Source organism: Octopus sinensis, linkage group LG7 (genome assembly GCF_006345805.1).
Source record: "Octopus sinensis linkage group LG7, ASM634580v1, whole genome shotgun sequence".
Classification (NCBI taxonomy): Eukaryota; Metazoa; Mollusca; class Cephalopoda; order Octopoda; family Octopodidae; genus Octopus; species Octopus sinensis.
In genome coordinates this window covers 88,242,035-88,264,941 of record NC_043003.1, presented here as the reverse complement: position 1 = coordinate 88,264,941, position 22,907 = coordinate 88,242,035, and the positions used below count along the sequence as shown (strand labels likewise).

General features: G+C 42.9%; 1 protein-coding gene and 1 long non-coding RNA gene across 4 annotated transcripts in view; one reads left to right on the top strand and one right to left on the bottom strand.

Annotated features, from left to right (window-relative positions):
• Positions 1-11,187: 11,187 nt before the first annotated feature.
• Positions 11,188-18,639, bottom strand: LOC118764299. Its single transcript, XR_005000107.1, has 3 exons — positions 18,627-18,639; positions 17,921-17,923; positions 11,188-16,316 (listed from the first exon to the last, which is right to left on the bottom strand). It is a non-coding gene; the product is annotated as an uncharacterized LOC118764299 (long non-coding RNA).
• A 63-nt stretch (positions 18,640-18,702) lies between these two features.
• The window catches only part of LOC115214277 (translation initiation factor eIF-2B subunit epsilon), a 162,350-nt gene continuing 158,145 nt past the window's right edge, over positions 18,703-22,907 (top strand). The window contains exon 1 of one of the 3 annotated variants that reach the window (XM_036504884.1): positions 18,703-19,071. In XM_036504884.1, coding sequence (XP_036360777.1) covers positions 18,952-19,071 — 120 coding nt within the window. In that variant the 5' untranslated portion in view covers positions 18,703-18,951. The remainder of the gene's footprint in view (positions 19,072-22,907) is intronic. The other 2 variants (XM_029783423.2, XM_029783422.2) reach the window with 2 other exon arrangements.

Sequence of the window (22,907 nt, the reverse complement as noted above, 5' to 3'; positions counted from 1 at the left end):
TGAACTGTAAACCGAGTTCCGTGGTTAATCCTATGGTCAGTACCTTTTATGCCCCACGAACACACAGACACAAAACATGCTAACACTTACAAACTCCCAACATTAGCATGATTGTAAAATATGTAAATAAATAATATTTATCTGCCAACAGAAGACTTGTGTCAATTCACTTATGTCCTATTGTCGTTGTATGTATTTTATGGCTTGTAATGATTTCGTTAAGAGTAGAGCCGCATGCGACCGTATTCCTGGCACGATACGACCGCATGTGATCTTACTTCTTACACTAATAACTGTTGTTTCTTGTTAAACTGTTGAATAACTTAACTGTTGGAGTTTTCATTTGAAAACACTTAGTGCTTGTAGTAGCACGCATTGTTCATCCTCCCTTTGGGGGGAAGAATGTCGTCTAGCAAGGAGCCTACCGTTGGAGCAGAAATATTTGTTTCTCCTGTTGAGAGGAGAAAATACATGTCCGGTGAGGAGCCAACTACAGACAGGGAAATAAGGGTTTCCCCCGCTACAAGAAGGAATAGCAGAATGGATAATATTTTTGATTTTTTTGGAGATGTGTCTGAAAGCTCGTCAGAACTTTCACCAGAAGAGTTTCCGATTTTGCCAGAGAACAAGGGCATTGTGTCGAAAAGAATGATTGATGTACCTAACATCCAGACAGAACCAAAAAATGGGAAAAAAAGTTTTGCGTTGGCAGCTGGGGGTGGAACTCGGCTGCTTTCGACGAATAAGAGCGACTTTATGAAATACAGCCAAATGATGAAAATAACTGACAACGTTGTGAAAATTGAACCTCCGGAAAAGTTACTACAAGAAGAAAAACAAAAAACAATAATTTTCAAAACATATTGTTTACAAAAAAGAAAAACTGAAAGAATGTCAGAAGAGAAAATAGAAAAGTGCTTAAAGCCAATATGGGGCGACGTAGTTTATCTGAGAAGAGGCAAGAAATTCGGAACGGCGCAAGTAAAGTTCACCAAGAAAGAAATAGCACAAAATAACTCAGTAGAAACGCTGAAAACGAACGACGTAGAGCTCATTCCCACCTATATGGGGATGAGAACGTCCAGTATTAAAATTACAAGGGTCCCACCGGAAGTGGACCTTATGTGGTTGTTGGCGGCAGTCCTAATCAAAGAGGAATAAAAAAATTACTCTCCTCCAGGCTACCGCTACCGAAAACGCACATTGGGATGGTCAAACAATTAATCTCCTCATTCAAGCGGACCCTAAAATAATTCAAGCAATTCCCGAGACAATTGAGGTAGGGGAGGAGAACATCGTGGTGTTTGTTGAAGGCCGAAAACCTCGATGTTTTTTATGTGGTCAATTAGGCCACATTCGAAGGAACTGCAAGGAAAATGAGGAAGAGGAGAAAAAAGACAAAGAGGAAGAAGAAAAATGTGAGAAAAAAACAACAAACAAAAGGAAAATACAACCAGCAACTCAACCGAGAGCGGCGACTACTACAGAACAACGACCAAAAAAGACTGCCAGAAGAGAAAAAGAAGAAAAGGGTATAATAGCCGTATGCACTAAAGATACTGAGCAAACGAGAGACATTCAACTGATAAAGACTGTAAAAAAAATTAGACAACCTTTCAGAGGAATTTATCAATTACGACGTATATGAAATCTCAAATAAGACTCATAGAATTTTACAAAACAAATACAGAAAGACAGTATCTTCGGTGAAATTAGATTTTAGCAAGTCGATATTTCATGGATTACCAGCCCCGATCCCGCGAGAAAAGGAAAAGGTGGAGACTCCCCCTCCACCTGATAATTCTGTGTCGGTGGTGAGACGGCATTTTGACAAATCTATTTCCAAAGACCGTCCACCTCCGACCCTGGATCAAAAAAAGGTGGAAGGTCCCCCTCCTCCGGACCATCCTGATTAAACAGGTAAGTCATGTCTATTCACATTGGTTGTATAAATGTTCGTGGCCTGATGTCAAGCTGGAAGCAAGGACGCTTTCTAAATGACATCAGGTCGAGAAATTTGGATGTAATTGTTGCAACGGAAACCTGGGTGAAGGGGCTAAGAGATCTGCTCCCCCTCCTGAACGGCTACGAGAAATACGTTTCTCCGAGCCGGGCGAGAGGTGGGGGTGGGGTGTTGGTTCTACTAAAAAGAAACCGGGTAGCCGAGAAAAAGTTGGTTTTTTCTGACCTAGAAGGCAGGTTGGTCGAAGGTGGCCAATGTGTTTATCGCATCTGTCATTACCTACCGCCTGATCGTCGTGCCCTGTCCGGATTCGTGGTTGATCAGATTGGAGAGACAGCTCTTTCGCTTTTTGTGCAAGGGCAGGTCGCCACTTGTGAAACGCTCTGTCTGCTGTCAAAAGCCTTTAAAGGGAGGTTTAGGGATGCCTTGGTTAATGATGCGCAGACATGCGTTGAGGTTGAGGCACCTCTGGATTCTCCTGGATAGTGAACGGGTGTGGTCTCCGCTAGCCAGACAAATGTTCCCTGAGTTCAAGAGTTTTTGCGAACAGGAAGCCTGGTGTTCTCGTAGACCGAGGTCGAGTGAGTGGCATAGAGTGCCGTAAGGCCCTCTTGCTGTTCCGGCGCTCGGGCAACGCCAGCGGTGGGTCTTCCACACGGATTTTATATAGTGGGTTGGTAGAGTCTGAATGCGACGATGGCCTGGGGTCGACTCTAGGTCTCGGATTTATTCAACTGGACAGTTTGTTTCATCGTACATTCGGGTTGAGAACGTTGGACAACTTCCAAAAGTCCTTAACCTGGCAATGCTACAGAGGTGCCTTGCCCGTTTGGGATAAGCTCGCAAGACATGGTAAACGTCAGCCGCCGACATGTCCAAGATGCGGGGAGGACAGGGAAACCATCCCTCACGCTATTGTTCAGTGTCCGGAGATAACTGAAATGTGGGCTTATGCTGAACACCTGTTGTCCAGCGAAGGAAGAGTACAGCTGTCGACTGAGTCAATTATAAAAATTAACCCACTGGGAGTTCTAACGAACGAAGGTAAGAATTGTTTTCTCACTGTTGTAGCAATAGCAAAAGAGACAGTATGGAAAACTAGGATAAAAGGAATTAAGACAGGCAACTTTATCTCTGGCCACAATTTACGATCTTTTTTTTCTTTTCATTTGAAAAGGAAACTGTGGCTGGAGAAGAGGTGTCTGTCGGAGTGTACGTTCCAAAAGAGATGGAAGCATGTTGTACGAGTGTTGTGCGTGCAAGGAACCGTGTGAATAGACGGAAAAAAAGAAAAAAAAAAGGTATCAGCGGTAGATCGGGGCTTATGGGGTCGGAGCGTAACCTGATCATCGCTTCATTTGTATTGTTATTGTATTGTGTATTCCATTCGATTTTTTATGTATTGTATTTTATTTTTAAAGTCACATTTATGTAAAATCATATCGATTCACTGATCCTATCAATTGTACTGTCCATATCTATGTTTGGCCCCCGGTGGACAATAAAGAAATTTGTATTTCGTCTGCCGTTACGCTCTGCGTTCAAATTCCGCCGATAAATAAAGTACCGGTTACGCATTGGGGTCGATATAATCAACTTAATCCCTTTGTCTGTCTTTGTTTGTCCCCTCTATGTTTAGCTCCTTGTGGGCAATAAAGAAATATATATTTCTTTAGAATTTTAACATCATGAGGAATATAAAATATATATGAGGGCTGAACCTTGGTGGACCCCTACTTCTACCCGGAATTCTTCACTATACTCATTGCCAATCCTAACCTTGCTGACAGCCTCTCTGTATAGGGCCTGTACAGCCCTTATTAACCATTCGTCAATCTCCAGTTTCCGCATCGCTCACCAGATAAGGTATCGGGGGACCCTGTCAAAGGCTTTCTCCAAATCCACGAAAGCCATGTAGAAGGGTTTATCTTTAGCTAGGTATTTCTCCTGCACTTGTAGAATCAGGAATATGGCATCAGTGGTGCTTCTACCTGGCACAAAACCGAACTGCATCTCATCTAAGCAAACTCTCTCTAATGAGATGGGCTATGACCCTCTCTGTGACCTTCATCACCTGATCCAACAGTTTAATACCCCTATAGTTATTTCTATCAAGAGCATCGCCTTTACCCTTGAAGCTGTTGACTATGGTGCTGCTACGCCAGTCATTGGGTATGACTCCATTATGAACTACCTGGTTTACAATGGGGGTGACTAGGCCATAGCCCACACCACCAGATGTTTTAAGCACCTCAGCAGTGATTCCTGATGGGCCAGGGGCTTTTCCTGGTTTCATACCCTTAATTGCTTTATCTACTAGGGAGCTGTCTATTCGGATAGCTGGTCCCTCTACTGGGTCAACATTTGGCAGGCTCTCCCTCCTCCCATTCATTCTCCACATTCAGCAGTCTCTCATAATGGCTTCTCCAAGCCTCTTTCTTTTCAGAAATATTGAAAGCAAGTGCACCATCATCCACGTGGACGCAGTTCTCTCGTGTGACATCACAATTTTCTCTCACACACTGTCTTGCAATTCCAAATACTTCAGTTCTTTGGTCCTCACGTCGCTGGACATTGGCAAACTTACAAAACTTTTTTTTTAATAATATTTTTGTTGTTTTTTCTGCTTCACCCTTGGCTATGTATACCTGCCGCCCAGCCTCCCTTTTGGCTGCCTGGTATAGTTCCCTGCGACCCCCACCCTTCCAGGCTTTCCAGGCCTGTTTCTTTGCTCTAATGGCTTTGTCTACTGTACTATGCCACCACCATGTAACTCTAGGTCTGGAAGGGACTTTGCACCATCCAGAGACTTGGTCTGTGGCACTCAGCAAGCTGTCCTATAGGAATTGCCAGCTACCTTCTATGTCCGATGTCTGTAGCTCCTCCTCCCTCTCATCAAATTTCTTGATGAGGATGTCCCTAAATCTCTGACCATGTGAAGGGTTCTTTAGCTCCCAAATCCTTCTTTTCTGGATTGGTCTGCTTCTTGGTATCCTTCTGGCCTCAAGCCTAAAGTCACTAATGACTAGCCTATGCTGAGGGGTACATTCTTCACTCGGGAGGGTTTTTGTATTTAAGAGCAACCCTGCGTCCCGCTGTCTGGTGAGGATGAAATCAATCTGGCTAGCAGAGTCCCCTGACTGATAGGTTATAAGGTGGCTGTGTGGCTTCCTGAAGTTAGTGTTGCAGATTAAAATGTTACATGCATCACAGAACTCCAGTAGCCTGGTTCCCTCATCGTTTCGGGTGCCGATATCATGGCCACCGTGTACCCCAGTGAAGATACCCGATTCCCGCCCGACATGTCCATTAAAGTCTCCAGCCACAAAGATGAGGTCATTGCCACTCGTCTTTGAGGTAGCCTGCAGAAGGGTATCATAAAAGTGGTCCTTCTAATCATTTGGTAGCCCCGCATGTGGGGCATAAGCGGAGATAATTGTAGCTGTGCCGTTCTGTAGGACTAGCCTGAGCTTAAGCACTCTATCGCATACCCTGACAACCTCTATGACCTTATCCACCCATTTCTCCGCAAGGAGTATGCCTACACCCCCTACACCATCCATGTTACCTTGCTAGAAGACTTTATACCTATGTGCCTTGCCTGTGAGGACCCTAGCTGAAGCACCTCTCCATCTTACCTCTTGTATGCAGCATACATCAACCCGTTTCCTTTCAAGCATCTCTACAATCTCACTAGACCTACCTTTCAGTGTACCAACATTGACAGTGCCAACTCTGAAAACTGGGATGGTAATGTGGGGTGATATTTGGGGAGAAGGGATGTAATTCAGCGCCTGAAAAAAAGAGGGTTGTTGTGGTATTCGTCTTTTAGGCATGCTTCATCTGATCTCTCTTCCGACCTGATAACATTCAAGCATTTAGGCATGTTAAGATTGTTGCCCCTGCTGGAGGTAGGAGCCGGTGTTAGCAGCTTTGTAAGCATAAGCATTAAGGTCATTGATGATGTAGATGAAAGCTGTGTGGCAGAAATATTGATATTCCAGAAGCAAGCATTATGGTCATTGAATGATGTAGTTTTAAGCGGTGTAGCAGAAATATGGATATTCCAGTGTTAGGTTAGGAGGGGTTCAGTTGAAAAATGGTTGTATTTGCGGCGGGAAGGGTTCAGGCAGAGAGAGAGAGGAGAGAGGGAGAGAAAGAGAGGGAGGGATAGAGAAGAGAGAGTGCAGGTAATATAGGGAACAGCACCAGTGAGGAGGGGGAGTTAGGAGAAGCGATAACTGGTATGGGTGGTGACAGATTTCTAAACAGAAAGAAACGTAAGATAACTGGTTAAGTGGGTGGGTTGATGAGCAGCTGCGCCAGCTGCATTTGTCCTAGGAGAGAGAAGCACAGGTAATACATGCTGAAATAGCCCGTTGAGGAGGAGGGGTTGGAAGAATAGACACACGTAATGGTGGTGGGAGAAGGGATATCCGGTGTAGATGGTGCGAATATAGAGATATCCGGTATTTGTGGTGGGGTGGGAAAGGGCGGGCGCACCGCAAAAGGCGAAGTTTTGATTGGGGACAGAGCGGCAGTAAATATATATATATATATATATATATGACACCTGTGCCGGTGGGACGTAAAAAGCACCGTCCGAACGTGGCAGATGCCAGCGCCGCCTGACTGGCGTCCGTGTCGGTGACACGTAAAAGCACCAACCGATCGTGGCCGTTTGCCAGCCTCGTCTGGCCCCTGTGTCGGTGGAACGTAAAAAACACCCACTACACTCACGGAGTGGTTGGCGTTAGGAAGGGCATCCAGCTGTAGAAACACTGCCAAACCAGACTGGAGCCTGGTGCAGCCTCCATGGCTTCCCAGACCCTGGTCGAACCGTCCAACCCATGCTAGCATGGAAAACGGACGTTAAATGATGATGATGATGAATGACGATGTAGTGAATCCTGCATGCATGAAGTAGATTCGATCCACTATAGCCAAATTTAAATTATCACAGCAACAGAACTTTTCCCACGAGGGAACAATGGTTTTTCTCTGACAACAGTTTTGCATTTTCCAGATGCATTTAGCTAGGTCAAAATAATGTTTTCACTACTTGATCCTTTCTAACCTCTTCTACTTCACCAAAAGCTAGAATAGAGATAACAAGATCACCAAGTAAATCTATTGTTCTTAATGATATATCTATTCTTCTGGATCTTTATATAAGCAAGCACTTCCCAAGCAAAAATGAGTTCATCACAGTCGTGACGACTCAACGGAGTTAGTCACTTGTCGACAACTGAACGAGGCAGCTCGTGACGACTCAATTAGTTAAGGAGATGACTGCTAGAACCATGATTACAAGGAATACCTCTACTAAATTTAATGGTCAACGAGAGAAATAAAAATTACTGTCAGCAGCTGTGAGACAACACCCTACAATTCTCTCTGGCTCTAATTCTGTTCTCCTACAACAACATTCTATCGCTATCTGTTGATTACTACTAACTATTCGTCTACGTCAAACTATGTAAAGAAACATTCTATCGCAACTAACTTTACTTCGCATGCTTTTGGATGTATCAAAACCTGCTCGTCGAGGCAAGGTATTTGTAACGTAACAGTAAATAAATACTTCCTTAAAACTTCATCACTTACAATTGGTGACCCTCGACTTCAATTAAAAACTTTATCGTTACAAGAACAAACCGTTACAAACTGGCGATCCCAATGTTGCACCATAACAGGCATCGCTACAAAAATAAATCCGTTACATAAACCCGCTCTGTTTGGATGATGTGGCTGTGATCGTTTTCGGTTAGGCATAATCTATAACAGCGTTTATCAACCTTATCATTTCGGGTCCCCTGTTTTGATTGGAGCCTCCCCGCTTGTCAGAAAACAGCTTCAGGAATTGTGAAGAAAGAATTTGTACGTAGTCTGTTTCTGAGAGCTATTCTATTGGACCTCTGTCTAATCATTAAAACATTGATTTAATTATGAACATAGAAAGAAATTATACATTAATCCCTATTTTTGTAAGCAGTTATATCCGTAAAAATTTTATTTGCAGATGGCAGAAATTGAAGGAAGATATATGAAATGGATGTGTGTGTGTATGTGTGTGCGTATGTGTGTGCGTGCGTGCGTGTGTATGTGAGAGAGAAGAAGAGAGACAGCATAGCGAAAGTTTTGGCTGAGAATCATCCTGTACTCCCCTTGTTGCTAGCGAAATGGTATATGTCGGCTGTGTGAGCAACTGGTTGTTTTAATGGCGGAACAAACAGGGGAATTCCATTATAAAAGTTTTAATCGATTTTCTCGGTAAGTATGGGGGTTAGGAAAAATATACAAACCGCATTCCAATGTATGCACCCGTCTGCACATGTGTACCATTTTTCACGCGAATCCACCCAGCCGTTTGGCTGTGAACCCCAAGAATGAAAGAATACAACGATCGCCCATGTCCAATTTATATTATAGATGACAGGCTTCTTTCAGTTTCCCTCTAGCAAATCCACTAACAAAGCTTTGGTTGGCCCGAGGCTATAGTAGAAAACACTTGTCCAAGATGAATATAAAAGTTTGTCATGAATTCTGCCCTACATAGCTCCCCACCCCTCAACTGTTGACTGTCATTGGAAAGGCATAATTGTCCTGCCTATGTGTGTGGTTATTCAATTCTTTGGTGATTGTTCCTTGTCGAGGGTTGGTGCGATCTGTCTAGGATGGCCCCTGTTTGGTGGCTGGGCCACTTGAACGGAGCTGTCAATATCAAGATGGTCCAGTTTCGATCTATTAATGGAGACTGTGTCTTGTCGTCCTCTAGTTAGGATGTATGACTGGATATGGACCATCATAGGGTGACTGAAGGAATTTTCATCATGTGTCATGTCAAACGAACACAAAGTTAGCTGTGCAGAGGTAATTTTGTACAGATGACCTGAGTGTACCGTGTGTCAACATGGGAACAGGGCACAACTGGCCCACACTATCTCTCAATTGAGTGAGGTACCTTTTGACATCCAGGTCTGACTTCATATTTGGAAGAAACTCTCCTGACACTGTAAGAGGAGTACCATACACCATTTCCGCAGAGAAAGTGCTGAGATTTTCTTTTGGGGCGGTGCAGATTCCCAGCATCACCCATGGGAGTTGGTCAGTCCAATTTAGCCTCTTAAGTCTGGTTGTCAGGGATTCCTTCAGGCGGCGGTGATATCTCTCCACTAATCCGTTGGCCTGTAGGTGGTAGGCTGTTGTGCGGTTCATTGTGATTCTGAAAAAGTCACACATGTCATTCCACAGCTTTGAGGTGAATTGTAGACCCCGATCAGATGAGATGCTATCTGGGACACCAAAACGGGTGACCCAGTTTGCGATGAAGGCTCAGTTGACTTCTTGTGTTTCAATGCTGTGGAGAGGGATAGCTTCAGGCCAACGGGTCTACCAAGGTCATCAGTAGATACAAGCAACCTTGTGAAGGTGGTGGTGGGGGAGACAAGGTCGATGATAACATGGCTGAATCAGGCCTGAGGTGGTTCATAGTTGCCAAGGGGTGCTTTGGTGTGTTGATGGACCTTGGCTTGTTGACGATGGATGCAGCATCTGGTCCAGTCCCCGATTTGCTTGGCCATATCATGCCAGATAAATTTGCTTGACAGCAGCCGCTGTGTGGCATTAGTACCTGGGTGGGAAAATCCGTGAATGATGTCGAAAACTTTCTTGCACCAGGCTGATGGGATGATTGGTTGTGGCTTCCCAGTGGATACCTCACACAGTAGGGTTGTGCAGTTAGAGCCAAAATGTACATCCTGCAAAGAAAGTGATGTGATGGCAGTGCGGTAGGCCCTGATTGCAGCCATAGCTTTGTAATCCAAACCTTCTGTTATTGGTGCTAGGTGTGAGAGCAGGTAGGAGTACGAGAGAGTGTGTCAGCAACTGGGTTTCTCTTTCCGGATATGTGTTGGATGTCTGTGGTGTACTCAGAAACTGCTGATAGCTGTTATTGCTGGCATGCTGACCAAGAATCCGAGAGCTAACTCATAGCGAAGGTGAGTGGTTTGTGATCCGTGAATACTGTAAATGTGCGGCCTTCAAGGAAATAGCGAAAGTGGCAGACACCTAGATGGACAGCCAGTAGTTTCCTGTCAAAAGCACTGTATTTCTGCTCAGGGGGTCATAGTTATCAGCTGAAGAAGGCGAGCGGTCAACACCGACTGTTGATGTGTTGTTCCAAAACTCCCCCAATGGCTGTGTCAGATGTGTCAACTGTGAGTGCAGTCCAAGCTCACATATGAGGATGGGACAGCATGGTTGCTTGGGCCAGGGCTTGTTTTGTGGATTCAAAGGCTGAAGTCATTGTACTATCCCACTCCACTTGTCTTTTTGAACCCTCTTTTGACAGTGCCTTGTATAGGGGTCTCATCAATTTTGCTGCAGAAGGGATGAAGCAATGGTAAAAGTTTACCATGCCCACGAATTGATGTAGAGCCTTGCTTGTGGTGGGGCGTGGAAAGGGTAGGCTAGCTTTTACTTTTTCTGGCAGGGGTGTAGCGTCGGCACTTGTGATTCAATGTCCCAAGAAGTCGATTTCTGTTGCACCGAAAACGCACTTGGTGGGGTTGATTACTAAACCATACTGTTCCAGCCTATCAAAAAGAGTCACTAGGTGCTTCTTATGTAGCTCTGCATTTGCGCTTGCAATAAGAATATTGTCTAGGTGTGCAAAGACAAAATTGAGACCTCTGCACACAGTGTCTATCAGGCGCTGGAAGGATTGTGCTGCATATTTCAGCCCAAAGGGTGTATGTAAAAATTCGTACAGACTGAAAGGAGTGATCACAGCGGTTTACAGTACATCGTCGTCTTGTACTGGTATTTGGTGGTATCCCCAGATGAGGTCAACCTTGGAGAAAACCGAGCATCCAGCTAGCTGGGCTGAAAAGTCCAGTATGTTTGGAATGGGGTAGTGGTCAGGTGTCATATCCTCATTGAGACGGCGGTAATCTCCACAGGGTCGATAACTTCCATTGGATTTGGGGGCCACATGCAGGGGTGATGACCAGGGACTGCTGGATTAATGAACTATGTCCAATGCCTCCATATTGTTAAACTCGGCCTTTCTTAAGGAATTATTACAAGCCATAAATACATACAGTAACAAAGAACATAAGTGGATTGACAACAAGTCTTCTGTTTGAGAGGTAGATAATATTTTATTTACAATGGTGTTAAGGTTAGAAGGTTGTGAGTGCTAGCAAGTGCGTGTGTGCATGCAACACGTGTTTGTGTCTGTGTGTTCGTGTGTGTGGCAGAAAAATCAGGGTGCATGCGGTTGACATAGAAAGTACCTGATGGTGGAGGCGGCGAAGATAGTAGGCTTCTTGTGTTGAGTGTACATTAGCCGCCACTCAGACTAGATCTGAGTTTGGTGGGTTAACCTGCTTGTCACCTCACTCCAATTTTTCTCTATCTGGAGGTCTGGACCAGACCCCTAGCACTTTAATCAGCCCCTCCATCCAAAGCCCTATGACGTTGTTGGGAAGTCTTGCTCCTCCAGGTGCCGAGTTGCAAGCTGACTGACTTGGCCCTGTTAACTTTTGCTCCTGTCGCCACCCCGTAGTCCTTAACGGCTTTGCCTACCCTCTGTAAGTGTACCATCTCAGACACGATGATGGGAATGTCATCCATGTATGCCCAAACCTTCCAACTGCAACCTAGTTCATGTGGGACGCCCCTCAAGCCCCCACCAACTTCCACAGTAAAGGCTCTAGAACCATACATACAGAAAACGGGAGAGAGGACACCCTTGATGAACAGAGTACTTGATGTTGAACGGCTTCGAGAAGAACCCGTTCATGTGAATGATTGAGTGAATGTTGCTGCATAAAGTAATGATCCACACGAAGAAGATGGGGCTGACCCCGAATACTGTGAGGACCAACACCAGATACCAATAGTCAACCATGTCAAAAGTTTTAGACTGGTCTAAATAGACCAGCACCCACCCTTGCCAGGAGACCCATTAACCCTCTCTAAGGTGTAACGTAGAAGGTGGAGATTGTTGTGTATGGATCTGCCAGGAACAGCACAAGTTTGTACCTCCCTGACAATTCCACCCATGACACACACCAACCTTTTTGCTAACACCTTGGTCAAAATCTTCAACTCAGTGTTAAGCAGAGTGATGGGCCTGAAATTATCTGTAATATCCCCCGTGTTTGAGTCCTTTCTAAGCAGCGTCACCACTCCTCGGCTCACAGATCAGGGTATAAACCCATTCTGTTGCCAGTTAGTGAAGATGCATGCCAGTAGATGCCCAAACATCTCTGGCATACTGTTATAAAACTCGTAGGGGAGACCAGCTAGTCCTGGCGACTCGTTCCCGCCACAATCCGACAAAGCCTCCTGCACCTCCACAGCTGTGATCGGCCCCTCATAGCACTCCACTTCCCACCCCAAGAGATGCGGCTTGCCAGCGAGGAAGTCTGTGAGGTCCCTCCTACATTCCGGCTCACTGCCCCTCCTGAAAAGGAAGGCAAAATGCTCCTGAAAGACCTTACACATCTCCGCGGGCTTGTTTAGCAAGTTCCCTTGATTATTCATCAAAGACCTTATTGTACGATTATTTCCACGTTGGGTCTCTATGACTTTGATTCCTTCCCATCCCATTGCATGTTGCTTAGCCCTGACTACGCATCCTTCACTTTTACTCTTGAGGTGATTGTTAAGTGCCATTCTTGCAGCTAAAACTCAAATTTTATGGCTCTTTTGAGGGTATACCACCATTTGTTGTTAATAATAGCACCACACAATGCCCTCATCACTAACTGTCTCCTGTACCCCTCATGACACAAAAGTGACTTATTGAGTTTCTAGTAGCCAGATCTCTGTCTACATAACTTATCTAAGTCCAGCCTACAGGTCACAAATTTGTGATCACTATAGCTGACATAGTGAAATTGTGGATGACTAACAAGGTTTTTGTCTATTTCCCTAATTAGAATCCTGTCTAAATAAGATCTAGATGACTCATCGCTATTAGTCCATGTCTACAATGGATCGTATGGGACATCTAGTCGGTACCTATCTGCCAGCTGATATTGACTGAGCAGATTACTGAAGCATGGGTTTCCCTTCTTGTCAGTAGATGAGTTAACGTAATCTACGCATGCATCAAAGATTACACTAAAGTCACTTAACATTACTATGGTGTGAGACATCCCAAGAAACTTCTGCAGGCCTCGAAAAAAAGCAGACTGCCCAGTTCTCAAGGGAATGTAGACAGCTACCAGCCTGAAGACCTTACTGCTGCTTAGTGTCATCTCAAGGACAACCAACCTACCTTCTGGGTCGATGAAGATAGTTTTTGTGATGTTGGCCATATAATAATAATAATAATAACAGCTGCATTTAGCCTGAACCCCAGCCTGGTCAGACAGTATGTCTGGCCCTTATACCTGACAAGCTGATACTTCCACAGTCTCTCAGCCACATGCACCTGCAGGTATGCCGACTTCAAATCGACGACCGTGGAGGCCCCTGTCATCTGCCTCCACTCTCGCAAGGTGTCTCCACAGACATCTGTAGCCTCGCCGCCCATATGACATGATACATGTTCATTCAGCTCTCGGAAGTCAAGCACTGGTCTGACCTTATTCTTTGTGGGCTGTATCACCGCCATCAGCAGCAGGACTCTGCTCTCTACTACTTCTACCCAAGGGATTAATATGCTCTCCTTAATCCACCACTCCACCTCCCCCTTGAACTCACTTCTGGCATCTCCTTTTACAGTAAGCTGATAGCAGCCCACTTTATTTTTTAACATCCAGGGCTCTCCCTTCCACTTCACTGTCCACCTCTGGCCATCGAAGACAGCCCGAAAGTCCTGGTCTTCAATGGTGGGTGCAGCATGCTTTTCTTCACGGTTCTCACCAATGCACGGTCTCGCCATGCACGGTTCCCCTGCAAGCCCGAACGTTACACTGGCCTCGTTAACAGTGACACCTCCTAAACGGGAGATTGCATCCATCCCCATCACCACGTCAATCTTGTCCACCAAGTGGCCAACTACAATTGCTTGCAGCGTCAGCTTTGTTCCCTGCACCATCTGTAATGCCTTCACAGTGTACTTCTCTTCCGTCGACTACTCTTACACTGCTTTCTCCACTCCATGTCTCTACCACTTCTGGAGTCATCAGGGTTGCCGTACAGCCCGTGTCCACAAGGGCTCGCGACATCTTCCCCTCCACCAGAATGTCGACCACAGGTAATGACAATAAACGTGCCTCTATTGATCCAAAGGGACAACTACCAGCGCAGTAGTCTCCCTCAGACCGTTTCCCCGCAGACATTCGCTGGCAATATGCCCTGTTTCTCGACACCGGTAGCAAATGACCTCAAGCTTGGGTGACTCGTACCATGTGTGGGCCCTGACACCGGAAACACTGTCCTTTGAATAATCGCACACGTTCTTTCTTTGACCCCTCTCCGCTGCTCCTTGCTCGGCCACTTTTCGTTGTTGCAGTCGCTGCTACCGACGTCGTTCTGCAGCATGAAACTAGCACGCGAGCCCGAGATACAATGTCTGCCATCGCCATCGAGTTAATATTCGGCAGCTTCTGCAACTCGACCGACATGTGGTCAAGAAAGCCAGTCACAAACGCCAACTTAACCGTTCGGTCCAGTGATTCTCCCTCATATCCCGCCAGTTTAGCCAATCTTCTGAGTTCGTTTGCAAATACGTCAACCTGTTCCCTAGTCCATTTTGTTTTCCCCAGGTGAGCGTATGCCTCGAACATTCCCTCCGCAAAGGCCTCCATCAAACGGATTTCTATTTTCTCCGCGCTAAATTGGTCCCTCTCTTCCATTTCTAGGTACAGCACCAACGCCGAACCATTCAAGTACAGCGGTATAAAACTCGCTAAGTCGTTTATACCGTGGAGCTTCGCCACCAACTTCATCTTCTTCAACCAAGCGACAACACATCCGTGTCACCGCAAAATGATTTGATCATATCGTTCGAAATACGGACAACACTCGTCATTCGTTTTTTTTTTATGGGCCAAAATAGCTTGTAGTGTGATGGAGGAAAAGGACAATAGAAAAAGAAGCAACGGGAGAAAGAAATACTTAAAGGCCTTACCTGTTGACCTCAGCGGAATCAGCGGTCACTCTCACGAATTAAACACATCTTGTCTCGCTGCTGTCTCTGCTCGAACTGACCACATGTGCTTCCTACCTACGCATGCCCTGTGGCTGTGTCACAGACCCCTGCAGTCCTTACTTCCATCCACCTCATCTGCAATCCCCTCCACCAACACCACATAACTCCATCACAGCCCATAACACCACATGTGGCATACATCAAAAGAGGAGTGAAGTATGCCACAATAAAAGTCTGGTTTAAAATGGATGAAAAGGCGAAACAAGCGTCAACAACACCATTAAAACGGCAGAGGTGGTACTCCTACCTACTTATCTTAGAAGGCGGACTTCCAAGATTATGATAGGAGATATCCCACCTGAAGTAGACCCTGCTTGGCTGGTGGCAGCCATAATAAACAGCTTGGAGGATAAAATCACAGTCCTCCAAGCCCAAGCACTGGAATTGCAAAATTGGCAGGGGCAAGGGCTCGAGGTAATTATACAGGCAGCCTCTTCTGATTTAGAAAACATCATAGATTCTACACATGTGGCGGAGACTAAGCTGAGAGTCATGGTAGAGGAGAGGAAGCCTCGTTGCTACAAGTGTAGCTAAAAAGGCCGCATTAGGGCTGAGTGCCAACTTCTCCTTGAAAAAGCAGCCATCGAAAAACAAAAGGAAAAAGAAAACATGAAGAAACATCTGAAAATGAAACAGGGAAAGAGGAAATGGAAGGAGCCAAAGGCAAAGGGTGGGAGATATTCTCCAGAACAAAGAGGAAATGACCCTCCCCATTCAACCCCACTAGCCCTACTACAAACCAAAACAAAAAAACAACCAACAGCACACACAAACACCAAAAATTCCCATCTCAAAATGTTCCTCTCCCATCTAGACATGGATTATACTGCATTAGTAACGACTAGCAAGTCACTACTGCAGCAATTGAAAGACGTGCCCAATATGGCCAACATCACAAAAACTTTGGTTGGTCCACAGCTGTCACATTTGCGAAAAATACAATCCTGAGTTCTGGTTTTGTTGGTTTTGAAACTTCATTGACTTCTCTCAGAATGCTCCAATTCTCACATTTGATACAGCAACAGACTGCTTGCTCCATAGTTCGCATGTGCCTGACATTTCTCGGTTTGCTTTTGATGAAGTTGACATAACCAATCTTGATTTGTAAATACTTTTCCTTGAATTGATTGAAAGGCTGCAGAAATGACGTCTCCAATAAAAAGGTTGGGGTTTGCTTGTCTTTGTACACAGCCCATTTTTGGGGATTTGTTTTTGCTAAGTTTTTGACATAAGTGTCTGCATTCTGTGAACTACTTTTTTCTGTTGTTTTTTCTGAAGGCAACTTCCTCTGGCAAAGTTTGGATGCTTTCCAGTCAAATGAAATAGCCAGATGATCTATCTTCAGTTTGGCTTTAGTCTGTCATATTAGTTCTCTCATACAGCTGGAGAACAACACCATCAGCAACACAGATGTGAGGAAGAATACAATACAAATGTGAGGAAGAAGCGTGAGTTATTATGTACATATATAATGCAGAAATGAAGTAAAACATGCAGAAGTGGGTACACAGATGAGTAAGATAGTTAGCAGCTAGTTAGTTTCACACACAGGTCCACGACCTTCACCTCTCCAGGTAGGAACTGAAATACAGAATGAGAAAATGTATATGGTGTTTAACAGATAAAATGATATTTAAAAAAAAAATGTCCCCTCTTTGATATCATATTCACATGAAACTTTCAATGACATGAAGCCGAATTCTGTAAGTTCCTATTAGGATATGTGTTATAGTTCTCTTGCTGTTAATTATGTATACTAATTTGAGATTAAAGGAGTGGTCTACAAATGGGAATACCAAATTGAGAAATTATCACCTTAAGCTTTTCATAATTTTGCTGAAGATAATGCTAGACTCATTCTGTGCACTGTGTAAGGTAAAGTAACCATAAAGCAGTTTGGTCAAGTGGATGGAAGCACTCTGTCGGTTACGACAATGAGGGTTCCGGTTGATCCGAATCAAGGGAACAGCCTGCTCGTGAAATTAACGTGTAAGTGGCTGAGCACTCCACAGACATGTGCACCCTTAACGTAGTTCTCAGGGATATTCAGCGTGACACAGAGAGTGACAAGGCCGGCCCCTTGAAATACACGTACAACAGAAACAGGAAGTAAGAGTGAGAGAAAGTTGTGGTGAAAGAGTACAGCAGGGATCACCACCATCCCCTGCCAGAGCCTCGTGGAGCTTTTAGGTGTTTTCGCTCAATAAACACTCACAACGCCCAGTCTGGGAATCGAAACCGCGATCCTATGACCGCGAGTCCGCTGCCCTAACCACTGGGCCATTGCGCCTCCACTCCGTTTGGTCAAGTATGGCTTTGGTCAACATTTGTTTACTGTTATCTGCTATTCTTGGAAAATGTAAGTTTCATTTATAACCACCTTTCCCATGAAATTGACTATAGCTGAAATAGTTTTTGTAAAAAATATTTTTTCTCGAAGTCAAAAATGCAGTAAATATTACTAATTGTGCTCCATCTCCTATCATATCCATAAACCTTCCACAGTGCCAGTGTAGTATGTGATCTATGTATTATGTTTCTGGCATAGCTTGTGATCTACATTAGTTCAAATGGTATCTACACTGACTTTTGATCTACATTTAAAATTCATATATTTACTCGATATGCAAACATTTCAATCTCATTTCATTTGTTGGAAGATTTTAAGATCAAATGAGCAAAATCTCTTTATGTGCTGTATACAAATAGTCACAGTATGTTTCTAATATGAAATAAAAATCAATAAAAATTTTTCTTTTTCTTTTATTTTTTAAATGTTTAACTCACTCCTCTAATTATAATTGCAAATCTTTATATATAAAAGTGAGGTTGTGTGCTGTCTGTCTCCTACGATTTAGATTCCTAACTACTCCCACATTTTGCGGTGCAGTTTAACCAAAACCGGGTATCTTATAGTCGTGATTCATATCGAGCCCTTCTGGGTATTAGCGCGCGTCTACGATGAGTCTACGATTAAAAAAAAAATTTACCATCAATTTTTCCCATTTTTAATGCATTTTTGGCATATATAAGGGAAGTAACTCTTAAAAATTTATTATTAAATCTCAGAACGTAAAAAGCTACAGTAACCCCTCCTTTGTGGTTAGCCATATTGAGATGGCTATTATACTTTACATCTCTAAAAATGCTTATATAGTTATTTTCCTAAAAACCCGAGCAACGCCGGGCGATACTGCTAGTTTATTATAAAATTGATTGTAGATCACAAGCTAGTCTATATTTTAGTTGCTGTAGATTACTACACCGGCACCCCTTCCCCGTCCTTTAACTTTTAAACTTTTATATTCACGAACCTTTAAAGCTTTCATACCTTTGAACCTCAAAAATTTTTATTACCCATCAAAATTAAACCTCCTTCTACTCCTACCTCTATTGTATTTTATATAGCTATTTAATTTTATTTTCTCTCATCTTCCTTCCGATCTATCCTACTAATGGCATTACCCTGGTGCCTTATTAAAATCCAACCATGTTGCCTGAGATACACTAACACATTGTCCTTTCTATATCAATGACAGGTGAGTATCATTGGAAGGAAATTTGGTTGCTATTTGTCGCAAGTTGGGCTACCGTATAGATGTCCTGTTGAAGCATTAATTGCTGAAAGAGCAACAGATAATAGAAAAGAGTCTCCAATGTCATCCATAGTCGGAATACTGCAATCTGAATCATTACTATTCGCTAACGCTGCTTCCCTAGTCTCAGAACACTGAAGCAAATCAAATCTTGTAACTCTATACAATTATTTTAGGGAACGTCACTCGAGAGTTACTTCCCTTAAAGTAATTCCAAGATGGCGCCAAAACAGAAAAACGCACGCGACGAACTCAAACAAGAAGATATACTTCAAGCTGTTTTGCTTGCTGATAGTTTTAATTACAGATTTTCTCCAATTACAGAAGAAGTACCCCGGGTAGACCTCAAAACTTTTATTTTCTCTAATGCAATTATTAATTTCAAACTCCATCTGTCTAACACCCGTGGACATGTTTACAAAGTCAGAAAACAGCACAGTTCCCATGACTTTCGGAAACATTTTTTCACGCTAAGAGTTGCTGAAGCATGGAACAAACTGCTGGCATCAGTTGTTAGTTGTCGGAGCACTGCATCCTTCAAAACTTCCATGCTGTCTGAGATTCGTCAACACTACACCTGATTTTCTCCCCTCCATACACACGCAAGCATGTATTTGACTCATACACTGTTCGCTTTCCAGACATTTGTACATTACTTTATATGCACTTTTGACAAGTTGTGGTGCACCTGAGCACTGTATACAATAATTTCATTATGATATATATATATATATACATACATACACACACACACACACACATAATATTACTATAGGGGTGGGGGACATAATGTGGATTTTTTACTGCATTTTTGATTGTGAGACAAAATATATATTTTTTCATAAATGTTCATTACTTTACAAAAATTACACCAACTAAGCAAATGGCAGCGGACAATGTGGGTCGTCACCATACCCGCTTCCATTTGTTTTTTCTACAGAAACCCATTTTCGGCTACGAAGATACCGAATCTGTAAAAAAAAATTGGCGAAGGTAAAGAATACGTATACTCGGTGGGCATTGCAAAATTTCAATTAACCCCACCTATTTCTTCATCTTTAACTTTTATCAAGAAATTTCTTTGGCTAAATACGTTTAAGGTACTTGTCTATTGTCGTGGTCCCGGTTTCGCACACGCGAATTCGCGCGCGCCAGACGTAGGTACTCGATACTCGAGATCCTACGAGGTGACTTGCGCATGCGCAGTGCAGAATTCGCGCATGCGCGTTACCCCCCCCCCCCCACTAAAAAAAAGGTGTTGGATTTCACTAAAAATATGTGTGTGTATATATAATATTTTCAATTTTACACAAAAAAATTACATAGTCGCTTTCCTCGCGGATTTACAGATAAATGAATTAATTACTATTTTACAGAATAAAATTAATGAATTAATTATATAAATTAAATAATTCTTGAAAATTAATTAATATTAATAATATTTTTTGAACAAAGTAAATAATTTATAAAACTTGGTTAATAATTTTTTTTACACAAACGCGAACGTATATAATTTGTGAAACTTTTTTTTTTTTACAGACGTATATAATTTGGTAAACTTAATGAATTAATTTCTTCTCATCATCATCATCGTTTAACGTCCGTTCTCCATGCCAGCATGGGTTGGACGGTTCGACCGGGGATCTGGGAAGCCAGAAGGCTGCACCAGACTCCAGTCTTATCTGGCAATGTTTCTACAGCTGGATGCCCTTCCTAACGCCAACCACTCCGAGAGTGTAGTGGGTGCTTTTTACATGCCACCCGCACAGGTGCCAGTCGAGGCGGCTCTGGCATCGGCCACGATTCGGATAGTGCTTTTTACGTACCACCAGTCGAGAGGTCCTGGCATTTGCCGGGTGCCACACTTGCCCCAACATGTCTTCGCAAGCAAAGGGGGTTGGCGTGGGTGCCTGTCGTGGGATGAGGTTCGATATCAACTTCGCTTGCCTCAACAGGTCTTTGTGTATAAATATATAAATTTTTCGCACTAAATTCTTTCCGTAGAATTTATCAAAAAACGCGCAAAATTATTCCGTAGAATTTATCAAATTAAAAAACGCAAAATTAATATATTTTTTGAAATTGCAAATTATTTAGAATATAAAACAAATGAAGTTAAATTTTAAAAATAAATGTCATATACTTATACTCTGTAAGGTGCTGTGTTCACACTTCAATTTACTATTTTCTAGAAATGTTGCTTTTCTAATTGAAACAATTTTTCTCAATCTCCATTTAAAAGTCCATAATGCCTCTTGAGCCATATCAAAATGAACAACTTTGAATTACGCGGTGGTGGTGGTGGTGGTGTGAGGTTCTAATTTTTTTTTCTGATCTCTCTTTGCCCCCTCTTTATCTCAGTTGTTCATTCCGCTAATATTTAGAAAAATTTTCGCGCCCAATTTTTGTTGTCGCGGGAAAAGATGAACGACTTAAAATAAATATATCTTAATTGTAGTGTGAGAAAGTATATATATTCTGATGACAAAATATATTATCTTTCAAAAACATCCCAAATTATAAGACTATATCGTGTAGGTTTAAGAAATATATATATATATATATATATATATATATATATATAGAGAATGAAACATCTTTCATCTGTCTCCCCACCACACCTCCATCTAGGGGGGCAAAGAGAGATCAGAAAAAAAAATTAGAACCTCACACCACCACCGCCGCCGCGTAATTCAAAGTTGTTCATTTTGATATGGCTCAAGAGGCATTATGGACTTTTAAATGGAGATTGAGAAAAATTGTTTCAATTAGAAAAGCAACATTTCTAGAAAATAGTAAATTGAAGTGTGAACACAGCACCTTACAGAGTATAAGTATATGACATTTATTTTTAAAATTTAACTTCATTTGTTTTATATTCTAAATAATTTGCAATTTCAAAAAATATATTAATTTTGCGTTTTTTAATTTGATAAATTCTACGGAATAATTTTGCGCGTTTTTTGATAAATTCTACGGAAAGAATTTAGTGCGAAAAATTTATACATTTATACACAAAGACCTGTTGAGGCAAGCGAAGTTGATATCGAACCTCATCCTACGACAGGCACCCACGCCAACCCCCTTTGCTTGCGAAGACATGTTGGGGCAAGTGTGGCACCCGGCAAATGCCAGGACCTCTCGACTGGTGGTACGTAAAAAGCACTATCCGAATCGTGGCCGATGCCAGAGCCGCCTCGACTGGCACCAATCCGACCGTGGCCGTTGCCAGCCTCTCCTGGCACCTGTGCGGGTGGCATGTAAAAAGCACCCACTACACTCTCGGAGTGGTTGGCGTTAGGAAGGGCATCCAGCTGTAGAAACATTGCCAGATAAGACTGGAGTCTGGTGCAGCCTTCTGGCTTCCCAGATCCCCGGTCGAACCGTCCAACCCATGCTGGCATGGAGAACGGACGTTAAACGATGATGATGATGAGAAGAAATTAATTCATTAAGTTTACCAAATTATATACGTCTGTAAAAAAAAAAAAGTTTCACAAATTATATACGTTCGCGTTTGTGTAAAAAAAATTATTAACCAAGTTTTATAAATTATTTACTTTGTTCAAAAAATATTATTAATATTAATTAATTTTCAAGAATTATTTAATTTATATAATTAATTCATTAATTTTATTCTGTAAAATAGTAATTAATTCATTTATCTGTAAATCCGCGAGGAAAGCGACTATGTAATTTTTTTGTGTAAAATTGAAAATGTTATATATACACACACACACACACATATTTTTAGTGAAATCCAAGACCTTTTTTTTTTAGGGGGGGGTAACGTGCACGCGCGAATTCTGCACTGCGCATGCGCAAGTCACCTCGTAGGATCTCGAGTATCGCTTACCTACGTCTGGCGCGCGCGAATTCGCGTGTGCGAAACCAGGACCACGACAATAGACAAGTACCTACGTTTAAAAATACGGAGATTATGATTCTGAAAAAGAAATTTCTTTTCAATTCAATTTTTCAAAAAAAAGTAATCCCTCCCCCACATCTGACGAATGTACGGCATATGTAGGATGTTTTAAAACTGTTTCGGTCATTGCGCATGCGTAGGTTTTTTTAACCCGCGCATTAAATAGGCCTTCAAGCAGTCTCTCCAAATGCTAGAAATAACAGCCAAATCTCCGATAAACACTACATACTTTGTAAGCATTCGTAA